We start from the raw sequence: 22,711 nt of genomic DNA on the forward strand, positions 1-22,711 counted from the left end.
CGACATGGCCGCCGACAGCACGCCTCTCTTCACCGAACTCATGGCAAGCAATTATTGATAATCTTCTCAGAAACTGCTGAAACTTGGGGCCTAATGTGGGGGTTCTTTTCCTTCGATCCTAATTATGTTTGAAAGCCGGCCAAGTGAGTGGCCGATACTGGCAATAACAAAGAACTAGCGTCAGGCAAGCAAATGAAGAAAAGCGCAAAAATAACTGAACATGAAAATAATCTTTACACAATACGGCTTCTGCGTTACCTACGATGTATTGAATCGACAGCGACCGCGTTTTCCACAACACATTCAGTAGTGAGCGATATCTGAAGGAAAACAGTTCAAACTATCAATTGTGGCTCGCAATCTATTAGGTTGATCAAAACTCTTGCCCGTGTCTTTAACGCCGCGTAACATCATAAGAGTTCGCACATTGTGTGCTCTGCTTCCCTCTGATGTGCATCGCGAGTCGCTTCAAATCTGACAAACCACTGACAGCGATAGGCGTATAACGATTACATGAAATGCGCAGCTAAAGCCGACGTCTATTATCGCACCCACTTCTTCGCAGCATCTGTCTCCACTACCATCCCAAACGCTGCTCTGCTGCAAGATATGCAGTGGACTCGTACTGTCTGTTTTGCTATTCGCTAGAAGAAAGAGTGCCGCCACTGCATGAATCGCATCATGTATGCAACAACAATAGGTATTTACAATGGTAACGGCTGTCTTTTACAATGTGATTCCCGTGTTTGCAACTTTCGAAACAAGTGCTGGGCACAGCTCATATTTGTCGAAAAGGTTCTCTCGCACGCCGCCAATGACTGCTTTGGATGCTCATTCAAAGCCATGCAGGGAGAAATGCACACACAAAAAATACTCGGGTGTGTTTGATCTTGTGACCTCAGTGTATGATCACCGTTGGCTTGTAGCGGTAGCAGCGCTGGCTTCGCATGAAATTAGTGGCCAACACTCGCATCCCCAAGAACCCCCATCCTACCAAATTACCGTTCTTTCACAATTTTTTATACTATGCTTTACAATTTCCAGGGATGCATTTCCAGTGGTGCCTTCGCACCAGCGTCAATCGCAAATTGTTCAATGCACACCAATTAAAATTTCACTTTCCGTTTCGGTGTAAGCAAAGCAATGATTCTCAGTTGCACTTTAGAAACAAAAAGAAAACACCTTTTTACACCGCGCATGCGCTACCGGGGAAAACTTAGTTGTGTATTAAAGGGTTCTTTTTTTTTAGTATTTGAACATTGCACAGTGGAAAATTACAAACTACACTACTTAATATAAAATGAACGCAGTGCTTTGAAAATTTACCTTTTCCGGCGCACTTCACAAGTCATTTAACAGGAACTGCTTAAATTTGTAAACATTTCTATGGTTACTGAACGGAAAAACTGCCTGTCCGTCTTTCCTTCGCGTAAGACACTTGGGGCCGTATAACGTAAAACTATTCCAATATGTTTTTATTCCAATCTCCTGACGTCAAATTTGCGTAACCACCGACGCAAGCATCGGGCGGTCACCGGCAGGGTTGTCTGAACAAACCAATCAAATGATCCCCTTGTTCACAGGAGGTCACTTTTGTTTCCTTGAAAAACGAATAGCATTGCCTGCACTGAGCGGCTTGTCTGATCTAATTGGCTCAGAAGAGGTGAGAAGCACGCTCACGCGGAGAGGGATTCGATGGGGCCGAGCCACTGCACTGAGTATCGATAACCGGATGAAGAGGGTGGTGCCGGCGTCTGTGATTGGTCCGCTTTCTCTTACTTAGCTTGTGGTGGCTCGTCGACAATCGCGGCGGTATGCAACGGAAACTCAAGAATTACGCTAAAACAGATCCTCAGCAAAGGAGAGCTGGCAGAACGAGGTCGCAAACGTGCCGAAAGTTCTCGATAACGTTACACGGCCACGCAAAAAGTTTTATTACACGCAAATAAACCCATCCTCTCCGGCAGGGGCGAGTAGACAGTGCCGAAGCGATCGGCGGCAGCCATCTTTTATTCCTTTCGGAACGGGGCAGCCTGCGGCTATTCAGAAGAAAATTCAGTTTTGTTCGGCATATTAATGCATGTTTAACGCGTACGCGTCACACTGACATCGTAAGTTTTTGCGGTTTTGTGACGTCGCGTGAGAGGCAGGTGGAGTGGGAGCAGTCTGAAAACGTTCGACCAATAACCGAGGACTAATGGCAAAAAGACGTCGAATCAGAAATAACTATTATTGTTTGGTTGGGTCAAATTATGCATAATCAGTGTGTACACGTCATATCAGATGGGCGGCTATCGTGGTTTTCGTGACGTCGCGTGACAAACAGGTGAAGGGGGGGAGTCCAAAAAAGTTTTTGGCCAATCGCGGTGGGCTGGTTGCAGAATTGGAATAGACAACTTTGGAATAGTTTTACGTTATAGCGTCCTTGCTTTCGAAATAGTGCCAGCCAGCTGTAGAAGAAGACAATGAAGAACGTGCGAGCAGTGGCGCGAAAGTTTAGGAGTGGGCCAACTTGAAAACTAGGGGTAGGCCAAATGACATTTTTGGGTAGGCTAACTTGGAATTTGGTGGAGGGACAACCTAAATTTGGGGCTAGGCCAACCTAAATTTGGGGTTCGGTCAACAAGATGTTTGGGGATGGGCCAACTGAAATTTGGGAGTAGGTCAGCTTGAAATTTGGTGGCGGGACAACCTAAATTTGGGGTTGGGCCTACCTAAATTTCGGGTTGGGCCAACAAGATGTGTGGAGATGGGCCAACTTAAATTTGGGAGTAGGCCAAGTTACATTTGGGTCTACGTGAACTTGAAATTTGGCAGCGGGACAACCGAAATTTGTCGCTGGGCCAACCTACATTTGGGGTTGGGCCAACTTGAAATTTGGGGATGGGCCAACTTAAATTTGGGGGCGGGCCAACTTAAATTTGAGGGTGGGCCAACATGAAATTTGGTGATAAGCCAACTGAAATTTGAGGATGGGTCATCTTAAATCTAGGAGTGGACCAACTTTCGGGGTAGGCCACCTTAAATTTGGGGATAGGCCGACTTGAATTTCGGGGTAGGCCAATTTGATATTTGGGTGCGGCCCTACTTGAAAGCTTGGAGTGGCCCAATAGTCAATGGAGTGCTTCTGAGCATTCTTCGAGTAATGAACACCTCGCTGGCAAGCGAGCGCGTTGAGGCGCTTAGCACGTTTTCATTGGGCCATACTGAGGCGCAGTCAGAACGCAGGCGAGGGATTGTGCGGACAAGGAATGCGCGCATAACACAGGCTTGCGTGAGCGGCAGCGACGGTAACATGGCACCGCGGCGATGCACTCGCCCCTCACGCAAGGCCTCACGCGCTGCTGTGGCAGCTGGCATTCGCTTTCGACCACTCTGCTCTATCAAGGTGCGCTCGTGCCCGGCGTTCCGACGCAATCGGCACGCTTGCATTGAAGGGGTTGGATGCGGCGAGAAAATCTGTGAATTGTCCACTAAAGGACAAGAATTCTTCCACTAGAAAAAGCAAATAAGCAAAACTACGCAAAAACGAAGTTACAGCCCAGTCGAGTAATGCTTACGCTTTAGTAGACAATCCTCAGAATTTCTGTAGTTAAAGCTTTTGTATCGTTGCTGCTGCCTAAATGTGGTCCCTAAAATGTGGTCTTCCTTTTCACAGTGACTGTCGCTCTTTCTTGACTGAGATATGGCAATGTTTTTGTGCGATTCCAGGCAGACATAATGGCCGAAGAGATACGGTCTGCCTTCATTGACGAGGTCATGGCCATCGAACGTGTCGACAACTGGACCAGGCATGTCCTCACCCAAAAGGTTTGCAAGGATATTGTTGCTTTATAGCTTATGTGAGCCACATAATACACGACAGATCACAGTGCATCAAAATGCGATGAAGATTTTCCAAAGAAACGCTGGCCTGCTCTGTACGTGCATTCTTCTTCATGATCATTCATCGCACTCCTGTCGGGGTGCAACAACACAGAAGGTGCGGTTGTTTCAAGCAGTGATGCCGCACCTGAAAGCAAATAACCCATAGATACGTTGACATGTAGGGGCGGAAGGGTGCTGGCAGCACACAGGGCTTCATTTTGTTCAACAAATTGGTTATCCGTGAAAGTGGCCACATACATTTCCAAGTCGCAACAAGAACGTGGAATTCCGCAAAAGGATTGGGATTATTTCTGATATTGTGGACCTAATTTTGCAGTGAAGCCACACTGTAGAAGAAGAGGCAGAAAGTATAAGACGACATTGACAGCAGGGGAATGGTGAATCCAACATATTGACTCTTTGAATAAAAAATGCCCTTACGCCAGCTGGCTTTGTTTGCTTCATAATCTGTCAGCAAAACAACTAGACATGCACAAAAAAGAATAGACGATCACAGGCGCTGTCTCTCAATTGAAGCTTTAATGCAAACACGTGGACAATACACACACCGCGGAAGCACTAACACAGAAAAACTAAAACCAAAACCAACACCTTGTACAACAGCACCGCGCAAATCGCGCGTGATTGAACCTGATTTAAAAGTTCAATTCTAATCCGCTGTTAAAGTAATGGAAGGCTGACCCACGCATTTGTGCGCATGCTTATGGATGTGAACAGCCTCAGCTATCTCGCGCGTCTGCTGATCCTTGTGCCTGATAAAGATTATGGTACTACCTATAAGTGCTACGCAATCACAAATTCAACCACGCAACCACAACCAATTCAATCACAGCTAATTAGCTCTATGCCTTCCTTGACTGAATAGCGCCCGCGTCTGATACGACGACAGGTGGCGCCCAGAGCTAAAACAACGAAGGAAATAGACTGTAGTAGGGTCTACGCTCTAGTGATCAGCTTGTTGAGAGCTCAGTTTAGCAGAGGCAAGGAATAGGTGCCTTCACAGGTTGAGAACGTAGAGTAGACTGGCTTTATTCAACAATAAAGCAAAGTTTGTCGAGTGGCAGTGGTGGCGCCCCAGTCGAGCAGACACCTCGGTTCGAAGAAGGAGCAGGGGGTTATCACCCCCATGGCGAGGCAAGGCGAGGTGACGGACGGTCGCTGCAAGGGCTCCCAACACCCCTCCCCCCTCCCACCTGGAATGCTGGAGGCTTAGGTGTGAATGGCAGAAGGAATGAAGAGTTAATGTTCAACACAGGCTGGTTCCACGCGGTCACATGATACTCTCTCTTCTTTGCCACGAACGTCAATCTTCAAGGTTTTCTCTGAACTTGAAACCACACGAAAGGGTTCTGGATAGGAAGGAGTCAATGGTGCCTTGATAGAGTCGCGCCGCAGAAAGTCATGCGTTTTTGTGTCCATTGTCGGGAAACTAAACACAGGCTGCCCGCGGGCGATATGTGGGGATGTAGGTCGAAGCTAGTGGAGCCAGAAATGTGGCCTCACCAAGTTCTGCGCAGCCGCTGGCGGAGTGTCTTGCTGAATAGCGAAAAACTGGCTTGGAACGCGGATGGCTGACAGAGAATCTTGGCTGCGCCGACTCCGAGGTCATCCTTGATTGTTCTTCTCAGCCTCGGTAGTTGCTGAGCTTGCCGATAAGGTCCAAGGGACTCCCACGCCTGAGCCCTCAGCTGTCGCATAGCCCCACGGCTGCCATTGCTTCACTTCGCGAACCCAGACGACACCAGCGCTCTTCTAGACGGAGTGCTTCGTCGTCTTCTCGCGGCCCGTTGGCAAGGACCCCTCATTCTAGCGAACCTGCTCATATCACCTACGTTTTGCACATCGTGGCATAAATTGCGCGCCACCTTGTACCTTGTTGGGAAACGAGAAGAGGAATCACTGACGGCTGCATGTGACACTCCCTCTCGAGCTGGCCGCTTGCTCACAATCACAGACAAGATTGCACGCACACGTTTCCTTATCGTCATGGGCACATAGGTTAGCGTAGTGCCCCATCTAGTAACGATCGCCATTCGAAGCTTCGCGGACAGCCTCTCCGAGCAACAAACTCCTCTACCATACCGACATACAGGTTTCGTTCCTTGCCCTTGACCTCGGACCTTGACCGCACGTTCTGCTGGATTTTCGTCATCTCTGACGTCGTCCATCGCATCATCGGTTCTGATTTCCTGTCCTTTGACAACCTTCAATTAAGCTTGGGGAACCAACGGCTCATCGATGGCACAACTCGTCTGTGGATCGTTGGACTTCTATCGAGAGTCGATTGCCCCACTGGCGTTCACACACTTGTGCCATAAAGTCCTTAGCAGAAAATTTTGGCCGTGTTCCCCGAGGTCACAAGATCTTTTCATTTGAACAAGCCTTCTAACCACATTGTTACTCCCCACATGATCACATGTGGTCCTTAGTTTCTTCCCGTCCTCACCGCATGTTCGGCAAGCCTCTCGCCGTTACGTGAGTTTGAACACATGCTGCAACTCGGCATTATTCGTCCTTCATCTAGTGCTTAGGCTCCGCCGCTGCATTTGTTACCGTAGAAGGTATAGAGTTTCCTAGAGTATACTAGAGGGAACTCTGGCACTGCAGCCCTTGAAACACCATGAGAATGATGGGAATTACATGGACTTGTCTGATGTTCGGGCTTGTGGATTCAGACGTTCTTGTGGCTCTGTGCATTACGCTTTACAAGACTTCATTGACGTAAATTTCAGAACAATCTATACCCTTGAACCGCAGAATACGCTGTGAACACGCACAATCGCTACTAATTGCGACGATTGAGCTTGTCGAGGTGGCCGAATCGAAACGCGCCAAGCGTCGCAAGCACTGGCATGCCTGTGATAAATTCATAATGGCGTTTCACATGGCCTGTCGATGCAAGCGTCTGTGGCCTAATGGTTTTAATATCAGGCTTCCGTGCTAGAGGCCCTGTGTTCGAATGCTGCCGTCGGACAATTTTAATAATGTCTAGTTAATTATTGATTGCGCAGTACATTGTTGAAAATGACGAGCTTACGAAGTCACAAAGCCGTTTGAAGCCACAATGACGAAGTTTAAGCAAATCCATGTACTTCCCATAATTTCGATGCTGGTACAACCACTCCCATTGCATCTCCCGTAGACGCTAGTGCCAGCGTTCCCTCTAGCAATTATTCTTTGAAACTCTATGGTAGAATGATCGGAATGATTGGCGTCCATGTGAAGACTACCGTGCTATAAATGCTCAAGTTGTGCATGAAAGCTCCCCACTGCCCCACATTCAAGATCTCACAACTAATCTGGACAGGTGCACCATCTTCAGCAAAGTTGATCTGGTTAAGGCATACCGCCACAGACCAGTTGAACCCAACGACATTCCCAAAACTGCCATCACGACACCCTTCGCTATATTAGAGTTTGAGCGCATGCCTTTGGATTGCGCAACGCCGGACAAATATTCCAGCGCTCTACCGCTGAGGTCACACAATGTTTGCCTGCAGTATTCGCTTGCATCGATGACATACTAATCGCTAGCGCCGCTCCGGAAGACCACGAGTGTCCCTCACGTGAACCTTTACAGCGTCTGCAATAGCGCTGCTTCAACGTCAACCCACATAAATGCGTTTTTGAAGCGTCCGAGCAAGATTTCATGGGTCATCGTGTTTCGGTACTCGGGATCCTTCTCTTTCCATCCCACATCGAGGCTGTCAGGAATTTCTCGGTGCACAATACTCTTCGCCAACTTCGCGAGCTCCTGGCCTCCACAATTTTCATATCATTTGATTTCACAGTGCGCAGCCTTACTAAGGTCCATCACCGACCTATTGATTAGAGCAATGCAGCTGCCTCCAGTGGATTGGATTGGTGTTGCAACAATATATTGGCTCTGAATGGCACCCTTGGCTTATTTCTTTCGAAAGCTGTAATCCGCCTAGACACGCTAATGTATTCGGCAGCGAGCCGTTGGCCATCTATGCCACCATTCAAAACTTCCGCCACTTACTGTGAGGACGCGAGTTCCACGTGATGACTCGCTTATGTGTTCAGCAAGAACTCGTTAAAGTACGTCGCGTGGGAGGTACCGCATCTTGCACACATCTCCGAGTTGCAGCCGCAGAGGGAGCGGATGCCCTCGCCAGTGTTGCGAAAATCGGCTCCCCTTCTGTTGTCGATTGGCACTTACTATCGGAAGCACTTACTTACGCCGACCCTGAACTACAAGCGTCGCGGCTACCGTTAAATTTTAACTGTAGTGCACCGTTTCACACATAGGCCCGAGACGCTTCCTATTGTCGACATCATCGCAGAAACAGTCGCATGCGCTTTCGTTTCTTCGTGGGTTTCACGTTTCGCCTGCCCATCCCTTGTAACGACTGACCGTGGCTGGCATTTTTAATGCGCATTATTTGCAGCACTTGCCCGCATTCTGGGTGTGAGGTACTGCCGCATTACTGCTTACCATCCGTCTGCTAACGGGATGGTCGAGCGTCATCATCCGCAGCTGAAGACGGCCCTTATATCATGACGTGATCGTGGGCACTGGATCAACTACTTGCGCTGGTAACTTGCGTTCAGGCTGTCCACCAAGTTGGATGCCTTACGGCGGATTTCGTTTACGGCGCCCCTCTACGTCTTCCCGGCGACTTCTTCACCACAGAAAAGACAGCTCCTCAACATCAACGCTATCTTCGACGCCTCCACCACTGCTTCCGCGACAGCCAGCCCGTCCATGCTAGGTCAGCCAAGCAGCACATATACGAACAACCGGACCTCGCGACCGCCACACGTGTTTTTTTTTTCTTACGGGCGAGAGTGTCGGGCCCTTTCTGGTTCTGCGCCGTTCCATGAAGGCTTTTCTCATCGTGCAGCACGGACAAGAGGAGAGTGTCTAAGACCGCCTGAAGCCGGCCTACGTGGACACACAAATCGCCGATCTGCATCTCCAGAGCACGGATTACCCAGAGCATTACCTTTCCTTACAAGCTCACGAACGTCCCCACAGCGTCCATTTCACGATTGCAGTCTAGCCGGGGGGGGCCCTGTAGCGCCCGCATCTACTACGACGCCCTCAGCTCGAACAACGAAGGAAATAAAGTTAGTAGTGGGGCATAGGCTCTAGTGATCAGCTGTTTAGGTGTCCGTCTTCCTTTCTTTCGCGCTCCGCAACTGCATTTCCTGTTGGCTTTTATGATCGCGATTAAAAAAAAAATCGAGCACCTCTTTTTCCCTTCTCCTCGTTGAATTATAGCGAGGGTCTCGAATCTGGCAGCATTGCTGTCATATGTATAGCATACGAGGGTATATTATCCAAGTGCCTGCTACCCTAAGTTCGCGTGTTACGCGACGCCATCGGACGAAAAAGGATGTTCCATATTCGTCAGCTATTGCCCTGAGTGGCGCAGGCTAACACCTGCCAGTGCTAGATGTAGCACACATGAATACCCAAGATAGTGGACGGATTCATGGCCATGGCTGCAGCGCAATTTGTTGTGCAACGTATGCGTAATTCACAGTTTAAGGGTTAGTCTCCCCCAAGCGACAAGTTAGCTTTATGTGCGCCTTTATTATTTTCTTTTCTTCGTTTCTTTTTTCATTTCAATTTCAACCAGAGCTAATTACCCTGTGCTTTCCTTGGCTTCATTGCCTGCTAGTTTTTAGGGCAGTGATTAGATAGACGTGACGTTACTTGCCCTGCCGTATGTAAGGCAATTACTCTATGCTAATGTGAATTATTTTGCAATAGAATGACATGCGCGTTCGACTCGAGTTCGAAACAAAACCTGTAACAGTCAGGAGCTGTGGGCGCTGGAAGTAAAAGATTCTGGAATGTAATCTAGCCAACACGTCTGTGCAGCTGTAGAAGCTGCTGAGCTTTGCGCCCGTTTCGTAATTTCGACGAGCTATAATGTATCATAGATGCTGCTATGGTATTGAATGTGTTTAAGAAATGTGGTATCTCAGCTTGTACAGGCAGTACCGAAGATGGGATGCTCCGGGAAGTTATACGAGTGATTAGGAGGTCTCTGACAGCGAGTATGAGCAACGCCTTGTCTGTAATGTCGCTCGCGAACACAATAGGTTCTTCTATTTCTTTTTTTTTTTTTGAAGTGAGAAGACATCACCATTACTGTCTCTAATTCTCTTATGAAAAACCGGTGAGAGTACAATCAAGCGCATTACATCCACAATTTTTCAAGTACGAATACCGGAGTTCACGCTACAATTAAAAGCATTACCCAAGAAATTGTTTTAGGCGCAAAATAAAACACGGACAGGCACACGCTAATGCGCCTGTCGGTGTCTTATTTGGCACCTAAAACCACTTCTAGCCAGGTACCGACTATCCCTACAGCCGATGTTACTATGAGAACATTAACTTTTTTACTTCTGGACCGGAAAATCAGATGGGCTTTACGAACAAGTGCGCGGTAGGATCGAGAAAATAGGGCACGCATAATTGGCCGTAATGGGACATAAACGGTCATTGGCCAGGTTGCTCCTAACTTGTCAAAGGCTGCACACATATTTCTTTAAGAGTTCATGAAGCCGCAAGAAAATGTGTTTTCTTTTTTTCAACTTTTTTTCTGTGGTAAAATAACTCTGCTCAAATCAACACCGCTTTGCGCAGGCGCAGAGCGTCGTCGTGCTCTCATTCTTTCCGGCACGTTACACAGCCAAGGCGCTCGTCAATTATGTGTCCACCAAGGTGGGTGCATGCCATCACCAGATGTCTGGAATCTGTCATTGCCGTTTTGTTTACAGTGTTGCAGCGTGAATTTTTTAACCTTTTTCCCACATTAGATCAACGAGGTGGTGGAGTGGAAAAGCAATCCGATGGAGTATTTTTTTAAACTGAGCGCATTCATGGCCAACTCCTGGGCTGCTCCAATGCACCACCCACTTGTCGATCGCAGGTACCTGTCCAATGTCCATACTGGCCTTGTAAGATTAAAACCACCTAAGGAAAAATAACATTGCATTTTCGGTTATCTACCTGAATCTCAATTTTTTTTAAATATCGCTGTTAATAATTCCAGGATATCAGAGATCGCATGCAATCAGAGTCTGGGATTTCTTTCGAGTATTACTTGATCGCATGCACGGTTTTATATATTCCCGCTATCTTTAAAAGTAATTGCAGCTACAATATATTTTGTTTCATATATTTACGCCTGCAATTTTACTGAGCTTTGAGAGCTATGGCACACGGCGTACGTGTTCCGTCGACGAATATTCATAGTACTATTTACTCGTATCTTAATGACAGTGAAAGAATAATATATTGTTACTTATATTTGCCTGCGTTACCATAATATATCAGTTCAGCTAATGGCTGTAGGGCATAAAAGGCTCAGAAGCCAGAACAAAAACAAATCCGCAGTTAGGTTGACATACGTGATGACGTTCTTTTCTGATCAGTAAGGCGGCATGCAAAACTGTTGTTTCTCGAAGTCTCCTAAAAAAATTTCATGAAGCGCTGTGCAAGCTACACGTAGCGTTTTCTGACTGATGCAATGCGCAGTTCACAACACTAGTGCGCTCTAGCACGTCGCAATCGGCCTATCTGGTTATGTTCCTATCAATGCCCATCGTATACCGGGCGTACATTCTTTTTAGACCATACAGAATTTTTAAAGACCACCTATGGCAGATAGTTTAATTTCAGTGATCGAGCTGTATAAGTCGACGAGGTAGACTATAGCAGCACTAGAAATAGAGATGGATAATCAACTAATTAATTAACAAAATATCACTAAATAACTTTAACTATTTATGTTACGGCACATGCGGCACTTTACGAATTGTAGCAGCGAGAACTTTCAGAATGATGCCACCTTTGAGATGTTCATTTCCAAAGCGTACGACAAAATAAATGGGCGGCAGAGTTACTTTTGCGCTTCAATACATAAAACGGGGTTTGGTAAAGAAAGCAAGTGGAACAATAGTGCAGTTTTAGCACAAGCTTGACGGCGCATATCTCGAAACCCGCGTGTTTCTTATAGGCCGCTCCAAGTCGATATACCTCGCGAACTCACCTGCTACAATTTGAAATTTGCTATACGTGCAAGTAATTATTCAAAAAAGTTAACTGGTCAATTTTTCGTATTTATTCCATTATTCATTTCGATTTGTCGCATAAGAAATGTCCGCCACTTGAATTATTCCAGCTCATGAGCTACAGTTACGCTAACTGCTACAGGAGATCTTAAAAAAATTGTGTATTGCCTATAAAGCACCTCGTATTCCAGTTAGTGAGTGACTACATATATTTATAGATTAAATAAGCCTTTCGATTAGTGGAACATCACCCTGTAGCTTCCACAATGCTGCTTCATTCAAGTAATGATCTGCTGTTCGTACTAGACCAGTTGGACTTTAATCCCATGTATTCGTGGTACTACGATTCGTGTAGGCTACAAGTGAGCATGCCTGTCTTTTTATAGCGACAGGAAAATAGAGAAAGCCTCGCAGGTGGTCACGCTCCCTGTGGTTTGCAGCCATAGCAAGAAATGCTAATTCATAAGTGGAATGGGCGCCTATGTGGCGGTTGTTTGGCTAGGGTGGCAAGGAAAAATATTCACCGACGATTACGATACTCCCTTATTCAAAATTTGAGCGCAGCTCTATACGTGTTTTCATTTCGCGATATATTGGCTGGCGTGGACAACCTGTTATAAGACACGTTGCAAATGTAGCGAACTGTGGCGTGACTGCCTCACTAATCTGGAGTTCGCGAGAGCCAGCACGTGAGTGACGCGTGGGCGCGATTCACAGCAGCTGCCTCCGACAGACTTCCCAGACGCCGCGCGCTACTCTGGCGCCATCTCTTAGCCATCGTACCCGCACTACGCTTTTATTCTCACGCTTTCACCATACCCTCCAACGCTTTCTGTCTCGTGGTTCCGCGCAACGCCACCTAGAGGAAATTCATCCTGGCCGGTGTGCTCCTGCGGCCACGTGATCATACGTCATCGGCATGGGGCCTTGGTCACCGGCGCGGCAGCGGCAGCAGTGGCATGCTTGAACGCGCGTCCACGGTGCCGTCAAACGCACGTGGTCCCTGCAAAACGGGGTCGTTTGCTTGAATCTTTATTTCTGTGAGAGAATCGGCAACGGCGACTGACATCGGTGTTTATCGCGTATTACGTGTGCCGAACAGGGTTGTGCATAATTATAAGAAACTGCGAAATGCCTCGGAAGTGTTGTGTGCCGCGGTGCAATGGCACTTACAAGACAGGCCCCAAGGTGCACGTCTTCTGGTTCCCTAAAACCGACGAAATAAGGCAAGCGTGGATACTTGCCATTCCACATGAAAACGTGGTCGTGTCAGCTAACTCCAGGGTAAGAAATTTCGAATGTTTATTATTTCCTCAGCAGGTTGCTTCTACCTTTGGTTTGCAAGCCTTGCTTACAACTCCTTTGTAGCACGTAAAGGCTAAATGCGTCATACATAGCCCGTGATGTCAAGTAACCGCACTTATGCTAGGATATATTTATTTAGTTTAGCTGTGCGAGCGTCACTTTAAAGCCGAAGACGTCGTTTGAGAAACAAGCTATATTGACGAAGATACCGGCCGCACAGTAACAGCGTCGCTCTCACGTTTAAGGCTTCGACCTGATGCCATACCAACGGTATTTCCCGATTGCCGGAGCTACCTGTCCAGAGAGGGGACTAGACGAGAGGGCCCAGAGGGCAAGCGAAGGCTCTTAGACTGCGCTGCCCTTGAGAAAGTGCTTGCGGAGTCAGTTATCACTGCCGAGAATGAGGACGAAGCAGACAAGCTTTGTGATTTCAAAGAATTCGCAAACTTCGTTCGAGGCAAGCAGCTGACATTTTGCCATGTCATCGAATGCAATGAACACGTAATTTTCGATCACATTTGTAACGATGAGGCTCCTTGGATTCAATACTCTGTTATTATAAAAGCAGACCTAACTCTAACAGTATATATCGCAAAAGCACCAGTGAAGCGGCTCGGCCCCAAATTGCTGGTTCCGTCGGCGGTCGACAGCAAACCACGGCTGCAGGAGTTGCATGGGGGAGCCCAGGGTTTCGAGAGTGCCATGAGTTCATGTCCTGAAAATTCAGATATGGACATCCGCGAGGCTGTCGTTTATTTTCTGAGCAAAATATGCGCAACACGGGGAGACGATAACTTCCCGGCTATTCAAGTGCTCACCGAACAGGTGCAGCTGATGTGAACAAAAAAAGAACGCCGCCGCTACTCTGCTGCCTTCATGGTGGACTTTTATACTTTTTATAATATCGCCCCATGCACACAAGTGCATGGAGAGTCACGGGAGCATCATCATGCCACAACCAAGGACCATTCAGTCAATATGTTGATGATGATGTTTGGTATTTAATGGCGCGAGGGTCAGGTGTGGCCAAAGAGCGCCGGTGTCAATATGTTCACCATTCGGGATGAACCCGCAATTGCAGCATCAAGACGGTACATTACTCCGCTACATGGTCAAGGAAATATCCGAGTTGAATGATCAGCAAAGTCACGTGAACTGAAGGTCCAAAACCAGCGCCAAGTGGCCACGGAACTGACACTCCAATAGCTCAGCGATGAGGTGCATTCAGACTTTGACGTCTGTTAAAAGGGACACACGAGTGAGGTGGTGCTGAAATATGTGCCGTGGTGCAGCACAAACGTTCTCCTAAAAAACTTTCTGCCCGCGATTGAATGAGAAGGTGTCTGATCCGGACAACAAGGCTAAAAAGTGGAAGCTGCAAACTCTAACGAATAAATGAATAGAACACCGGTGCATGTAGAAAACACCTTTCTGTATATTTTCTATTTCTGCCTAAATTTATTCACAGCTATACGCGTATAGCCAAAAAAAAAAATATCAGCCTAGTGTACAACTATTGTGCGGACTTGTGCTCAAGCGTTCCTACGCTTCCGCCTGAGCCGGCCTCGTCCGGCTTACGTCACAAAGGCAGCCCCGCGGCCTAGAGCCAGTTTATAGGTAGCGTTGTTGCGCTGCCCCCTCCTTCCCGCTTTCCTCCTCGCGTCTGTCATGCCCTGCTGCGCTGCACGTTCGCTTTCATCCTTCGCTGCGCTCGTTCGCTAGGTTAAGCATAGTTTCACATGCTGCGACTGGAGCGACCAAAATCGGTCCAGTCGCATGTGTCCCAATGCAATTTTTAGAGGGGCCATTCATGATTGCGATTTTAACAATGCCACTGGTGCGACACCCATGGTTGCTTGCTGCCAGGTTTTGTTGCACACGCCGAATAATTCTTTTGGTGTAATGAAGGAAACGTGTACATTGTACAATTTTGACCTGTCTTTGTTAGGAGCAAATAACACGCTGCTTTTGTAATTTAAAAACGTTTTGAAGCGTAAATATGTTTTGGAGTGAGCAACGGCGGTTTCTGAAGTTCAGTGCGAAGCGACACGGCGTTCGTAAACAGCAGCTATTCGCAGCTGGTTGTTCAGCGCTGTGTGTTGTCTCATGTGACTTTTACGTCCGTGTTATTCAGCTTGCGCTACAACATATTACAAGATGACCTATTAACAAGCCCACGTAGCTACCCTCCCCGCATGTGCAGTATTCGGAATTCGGCTGCAACGAAGTCGTCGTGTTAGAGCAACGAGGTGGCCGCGCTTCCGTGCTCAGCGTCAGCTTCTGGAGCAATGACGTGTGTATATTGCTCGTGACTGCGCATAAGCGGTGCCTGCTTCTAGCCGTACTCTTGCACCAAACACAGCAACAAGCACTTACCCGAAATCCCACGTCTGCACCTGAAGGAAGTCGCCAGTGACTGTGCGTAATTACTGAACGTGGAATGGAAATTCTGTTGTGAAATTCAACGTTGGCACTAGCCTGGCTCGTCTCGTGTGGATCGAACGCTTCGCAGTACTAACAACTCGGAAAGGTGTGTTTATACAGCATACGAAGCAAACGGGAAAATGCACTTCATTTGTAACGTAGCGTGTCGAACAACGCATAGAAATGGGCAAATGGAACCTGAAGCACAATTTTTTTTTTGTTTATTCTCCCTTCGCGTACGTACCGGATTCGGCAATTCACGTCTCCGCACATTGCACTTGTTCAGAGAGACGCCATCTATCAAAAGAAAGCGTGAAATAGCGACCAACCCGTCGGTTGCAGCCAAAAACGGAGGGCGGGGGGGGGGGGGGGGGGGGGGAGGGCACTGCGGCTGCGATTTTCGTCGCATGCGACGGAAAGCGTACTTCCGGTTCGACGAAAATAGCATCGTGTGAAACAGCCTTTACGCGGAGGCGGAACGCCCATGCTTGCTACAGGAAAACGCGCCTCAGAGGTGCGCCTAAACGGCGGAAATGCAAAATGGACGCCGTTTCGTACTTCGTACGTAACACGGAACAGCTACGCAAGTATCGCGTCCATTGGAGTCGCACTGGGCTCGTCTTGCAAGCCGTTATGTTGGACCTGCGGTAGATTCTACGAAAAAGCTCCCTCTTATATTACAGCTACAACACGCAAGGTTACAAAAAAGTGTGCAATATTTGTTACTTTCGTACCTTAGTCCTTAAATTATGCGACCTACGGTGTTTTGGACGGGAGCGGTTGAGGCGCGCTGTAGCCGCTGGTCACAGAACTGTCACTCCGCTCGTTTGGCTGTGAAAAGGTAGCCATGAGGTCATATTTCGTGACATGAAAGTGACATGAAAGGCATCAGACGTTATAGCGAATTACAGACAGGTTATATGGTTAATTCGTATGGGACGCACTATCCTTTGATTCCGATGCTAGGATTCGCCTGCTGTGCATTTCCTGCTTTGTGTTGCCTGTTATGAATGAAACGAGGCGTAGAGATTTTACGGCGAGCATAACGAACGCGCACTTGCTTCGGGGGGAAAACAATCACTCTACCACCCGCCCCCCCCCCCTTGTTTTTTAATATGCCAAGTGCCACCACGCCAAGTGCCACAATAAATGTTGCTCTTGTGCCTAACTTAACATGAAGCACTTCCGTGTAAAATATTGAACCGCCCTAGTTTCAGTTTGTGGACGATTAAGTAGCATGGTTTGCATGCACACACTAAGCCAATAAGTCTAGACATCATTCTAGAAAAACCTACGATGCTATGAAATTGGCGATTAGCTGTTCTGGGTATTAATAAGGCTTGCTGATGTCTTCTTTACAGGAGGGGTATGTCAATATTTGACACCGACTGTCATTTCAACCCTGAGAAAAATGTCATTGGTAAGTGCTTCACATATGAAAGAGTCGGCACGAATTCTCACGATCAATAGCGCCGGCGTTTATTACGTATTGCTCGCGTTGTTTCACCGCGCAAAAGTTTTGCTTTCTTAATGATTGCACACCTTACCAGAGGTGCTTTTCATATTTTTTATGTCCTACGTAATTAGATAGATAGATTGTATACTGTTAAATATAAATATATTTGGTTAAAATGCACTTAACGGCAACAAACCGTAGCATGCAAAGTATGCTCTAGGTTCCACATACTTTTATGGAGCCACTAGCAAACATAACGTACATTTCACACCCTGTTTGCAATGGCAGACGTGTTGGCGCAATAAAATATGAAGTGATATTGTATAACCATTCTTTGCCTGTACAGAAAGAACAGAACTGAAAAGCTGTCAAACACTCCGCCATCCATAAAGCGACACGACCAAGTCTTTTTTCCTTTCATGCTGCAAGCTTACGAATGGCCTCGTCCAGTCGCAGGCGCCTCTTGTTGCGGAGCGAAAATTTCATGAGGGGATTTCACGTGCCTGAACCACGACGTGATTATGAGGCACAGTGTGGACTGCGTATTAATTCTGACCAGCTGGGGATCTTTATCGTACACCCAAAGACGGCACACAGGCGGTTTGGTATTTCGTCCCTATCGGAATCCGGCCGCCACGCCCGGGATTTGATCCCGCGACGTCGCGCTTAGCAGCGCAACGCTATAGATACTAAGCCACCACGGCCAAGTTTATTCATGAGGTTAGGAAACCTCGGCAGTTCATACGAGTCAAATCGCGTACCGAACTGATGGGAAAGCGTATTTATTTAAATAGGTGCAGCGAAATTTCCGGCATACTACTACGCGCCTAGCCTGTTGGTCAGACATTGGTCTGGGAGTCTTCGAAGGACGTGCCAAGTCATCTGGCGAAGAAAATAAGTGATTCCGCGGTTTAAGAATGAATATGGCCATGTTCGAATGTGAGTCTTAAGTGAATGTTCTTGAAGTCACACTTGGTTGTTGGGAAACACTACCAAGTGCAGGTATAGTAGATGGATCTGCGACAGTTAGCTAGCCTAGACATTTTCAGCTCGCCCGGAATCAATTAAATGCAATGTGCGCGCCGTTTTAATAAAACTCAGCTCTTCACGATCCTATTCTAGGCGGTAACTGTACGCGGACGACTGTATTTTTAACGAAAGAGTCGCCGATGATTACCACACTCCCTAATGCTTAATTTCAGCGTAGCTCTTTACGTGTTCTCATTTCGCAGTATATTGGCTGGCGCGGATACTCTGTCTCGTGAGGCACGTCGCAAATGAGTCAAAGTGTGGCGCGACTGCCTCGCTTATCTGGAGATCGCGCGAGCCAGCGCGTGGGTGACGCGTGGGCGTGGTTCACAGTAGCCGCCGCCGACAGACCTTCCAGACGACGCGCGCTACTCTGGCAACATCTTGCAGCCATCGTCACCGCACTACACTTTTCTACTCACACTTTCGTCATACCCTCCTGCGCTTTACGCTTCATCATTCCGCGGCGCCTCATCATTCCAGGTCACGAACGACATACGCGGTATCAGCGTGACGTATCATTCTAGGCAGGAAAGCAGTGAGAGCAGAGTTTTCTAGAAAGGAAACGCAAGCAAGGCAGAGGACGAATGCTGTTGTGGGAAGAGATGAGACCCAAAGGGAGCGTACTTCTTTAAGAATGCGTAGTCATGATAGTGCACTGCAGCTACATATACACGGAACAAAACGGTTCAGCGAATAAAGTCGACTAGAACGATGAATCATGCGGATTAACATGTCAAAGCGGCACTGGGGCAATGAGCGATAACGCATCGGAGTGCAGATTAAGTTGGACAACGTGGTTTTTGTGAACAATTGCATAAATTAAATAACGCGAGAGTTCTTGCATTTCCACCCATAAAAATGCTGACGCCATAGCTGCTCGCTTGCATAAGGTGATAATAAAAGTCAGGTTCTCGCAGAAGATTGCTGGCTGCGGCGTGTCCTGCAATCACTTCCGGTTTTAGTCGATGTGCCGACGTATACGCGCTGCGGTTGGTACCATCGATATCTACGTGCTGCATCGGCATTTGCGGTTGCTTTTCGCGGAGCTTTATCGCACCGCATCTTGAGCGAAGTGTAGCTTAGCAAAATAGCCAACCGCACGGTAGTTAGGGAAGGTGTTACCTGTCATTTCTTTATTCGAATGGTGTATACCACTGAGAAATACTGTACACTCTTTTGCAACGGACAGTTCGTTTCGCGCAGTGTTTGGTGGTATATAAAATTTGTTAAAGTCACGGTCATATAAATAGCACGACGTCCAACTTACCGTACATAAATCCAAATTTGATGTTTCAAATTCGTGCCGCGGTTCAACGTGAACGTCACGTTTCTTAGTGTGAATTCATTATAGTTACGAATTGCAGCTCTTAATTACAGCTTTAACTGAAAGTTTAGTCCATCGTGGCACTCGACCTTAATGCTCAGCTACCAGCCACAACACTCCTCATACAACACACATTTTCCATTGGCGTTCAACGCAAAGTCATCAGCAGCTCACTCTTGCTTGAGAACCTTGCCCTTTATGCAGCAGAAAACAGAAAGCCCAGTAATTAAGCGAGCATCTCAATACACTTTCATTTCCTTGCTCAAAGCGAGCATCTCAATCTACTTTCATTTCCTTGCTCAACATGTTTCTATATTTCAAGCTAACTTGGCAGCAAAGTATGCAATTCAAGTATACTGCATCAGCGCCCTTGAGCGAGCAGAGCACGTGTACTGTTGTCAGAAGACCTTACAGTTATTTGTGAACATTTATTTGCTGACATTATGCACCATGTGTTCACATCACAGGGTTATCGTCAAGCGGCCACCATTGGCGCTCGCAAATACAAAAACAAACCTATTCGTCGAATTACATGCTTGTGGCGAAGCAAGCTTTACGTCTCCTGACTGCTGCACTCAGGACCCCGACCTCGCCACTGCCCGACGCACATTAACAACGACTGCGCACTTGGTTCCGTGGACTGCGAAACATTTTGTTTCCGTTCACGGGAGAATTTAAGCGCACGATCACTTCGCAGCAGTTGGCGTCGCAGAAGCGTACCACGTGTTTCCTTCCCGATCACACCGAACAGCGGGAATCCGTGGGAGAGCCCGCCATTTCTCTACCCTTTCGAGCACGTCAGTTTTTGGTATTTGCTACACTGAGGCAGCAGGTCTGTCTAAATCGTAAATACCGAGTGGGATAACTGGTGGCACAATTGAACCGCTTTTCATGCACACTTTCACTCATCTTGCTTGCATGTACGTGTGAATAGGCATAACATTGACATTTGGCATCTACTGTGAATTCACTATTGGTTTTACTGCATTGCAAGGCCGCCTATTCCAGGAAATCGTAAAGTGAGCGCCTTGAGTGCGGTAAATAGTGTTTCTATTTTGCGACGTGAAATACTAAATGCGTGCCATTTTACCACCTCAAGCGGCTTTTTCAATATGAATGTATATATACAACAACTTTCCGAGTTCTCGCTGTAGGCCAAGTGAATGGCGAATGTAAATGAGCATCGACCTTTGCAAGCGCGCCTGTGAATGGTGTAAACTGCTCATATAGAGCTTTTTCTGAAACGTTGTTAAATGTTACCCCTATAGTGGTGTCTCGCTTCAACAAACGTAATTCGTTCTGTATGTGGATTCGTTCCGTGAGACGTATTTCCTCTGTGTATGACATGTCCCTCTTAAATCAAAGACACAAATCACTTACTTCGGAAGGTGTGAAACCTTACGGCACCAGTCGGGAGTTACTTGCTCATTATGGATGACCCATATTTGTACACCAACATACCCCACACTGAGGTCATAGTGAGAAAAACTTTAAGCAGGGCGAACAGGACGAGGACAGGTATCGAAAACAAACACAACAGGGCAGCGCTCGTCTTGTCTTTGTTTTCGATTCCTGTCGTCGTGTTCTTCGCGCTGCTTCACGTTTTACTCAAGAGGAACCACCTCGCCCGAATCAAGTTGTTGTCAGGTCATAGCTTTCACGATTACAGCGTACCCTGAATCCAGCCAACGTAACCACTCATAGAAAGATAAAATTTAGACTCTTCTGAATTTAGTGCGCTGTTATAATAACTTTGAGTTTTACAACAAGCAATATCTGCAAGTCAACGGAACCGCCATGCAGCCAAATTGCGCTATTAAATTTAGGGTGTCATTAGAAATTCCCTTCTTCGGAAATTCGGCCATAAAACAATATTCTACAAGCGATTCCTGGATTATATATTCTTTGTTGGGGCCGCGAGGGAGCAATGTTCCTTGCTCTTGACTTTTAATTTCAATTCTCAACACACGTTAATTTGCTTCACGCACTATTTCTCCCAAGCTATTGTTCACTTCATCGACGTCACTTTGTCACAGAGTGGAGGTCGCATTTCCACATCCGTGTATGAAAAATCGACCGATCATCAGCGTCAGCAATATCTTCGCTTCTACTGTCGCCACCCCCAACACTACAAAACAAGCATCCCCTACTCCCAAGCTCACAGCTACAGAAGACTCTGGTCCAAGTCTGCATAATTTTAACTAAACTCAACACCAAATCGGCACCCGACCAGACGGCATAACAAACAAAATATTAGGAAACCTAGACGACGATTCTATAACAAAACTAACAGACTATAATAATGAATGTTGGAAAGCGGAACAAATTCCACAGCAATGGAAGACAGCGCATGTCACATTGATACCTGAGGCAGGCAAATGCCTACGATTAGGGAATCTAAGACCTTTATCCCTCCCATGTTGTGTAGGAAACCTAATGGAACATGCAATCTTAACGGCAATTACTAATTGCATGGAAGACAGAGACCTGCTCCTCAGCACAATGTTGGGATCTAGAAGAAACCTCTCTGCCCAAGACTCAATGCTCCACTTTAGGCTCATCATAGACGTCCGAAGCAGTTCTGGATGAGCAATTCCAGGCCTTGATTAAAAAAAAAAGGCATTGGACAACGTGACACACACAACAATTTTCAAGTGATTGAATGACCTAGACTTAGGAGAAAGAGCATACAATTATGTTCGAGACTTCCTAACTGGCAGAACAGCACAACTGAATAATGGAGACTTAGAATCGGAAGAAATAAATATAGGCAGCACAAGAATCGGTGATTTCGCCAGTGCTTTTTAATCTAGCACTAATCGTATTGCAAAACAAAGTAAACAAAATAGAAAGCCTAAAGCACACCATATACACGGATGACATCACCATAAGGGCGATTAATAGCAGTGATGGGCAAATAGAACAAACACTTCAGAACGCGATAGAGGTAGTAGAACGATACCTAAAGGGACCGGGTTGGCCTGCTCGGCAGAAAACTACGAATTATTGCTCTACAGGCCTGTACAAAGAGGACGGACGCAAACCTAAGTATAGCAAAGGGGAATGGGTCAGAAGAAGCAGAAATACAACTAAGAACTGCGGAAGAAACACTCATACCTAAATAGCATAGAACCACAATTTTAGTACTAAAAAGATAATGATAAGATTAATAATAAGACACCATAAAATAATAATAATATAACCAGATTAATCGCAAGATAACT

General features: G+C 46.8%; 1 protein-coding gene across 1 annotated transcript in view; it reads left to right on the top strand.

Annotated features, from left to right (window-relative positions):
* The first annotated feature begins 3,716 nt into the window (after positions 1–3,716).
* The window catches only part of LOC126540235 (endothelin-converting enzyme homolog), a 73,304-nt gene continuing 54,309 nt past the window's right edge, over positions 3,717–22,711 (top strand). Inside the window, exons 1-3 of the mRNA XM_055075905.2 lie at positions 3,717–3,810; positions 10,517–10,802; positions 17,037–17,095. Of these exons, the coding sequence (XP_054931880.1) occupies positions 10,723–10,802; positions 17,037–17,095 (139 nt within the window). The 5' untranslated portion in view covers positions 3,717–3,810; positions 10,517–10,722. The remainder of the gene's footprint in view (positions 3,811–10,516; positions 10,803–17,036; positions 17,096–22,711) is intronic.

The sequence above is a fragment of the Dermacentor andersoni genome, chromosome 2 (assembly GCF_023375885.2).
Source record: "Dermacentor andersoni chromosome 2, qqDerAnde1_hic_scaffold, whole genome shotgun sequence".
In the NCBI taxonomy this organism is placed as follows: Eukaryota; Metazoa; Arthropoda; class Arachnida; order Ixodida; family Ixodidae; genus Dermacentor; species Dermacentor andersoni.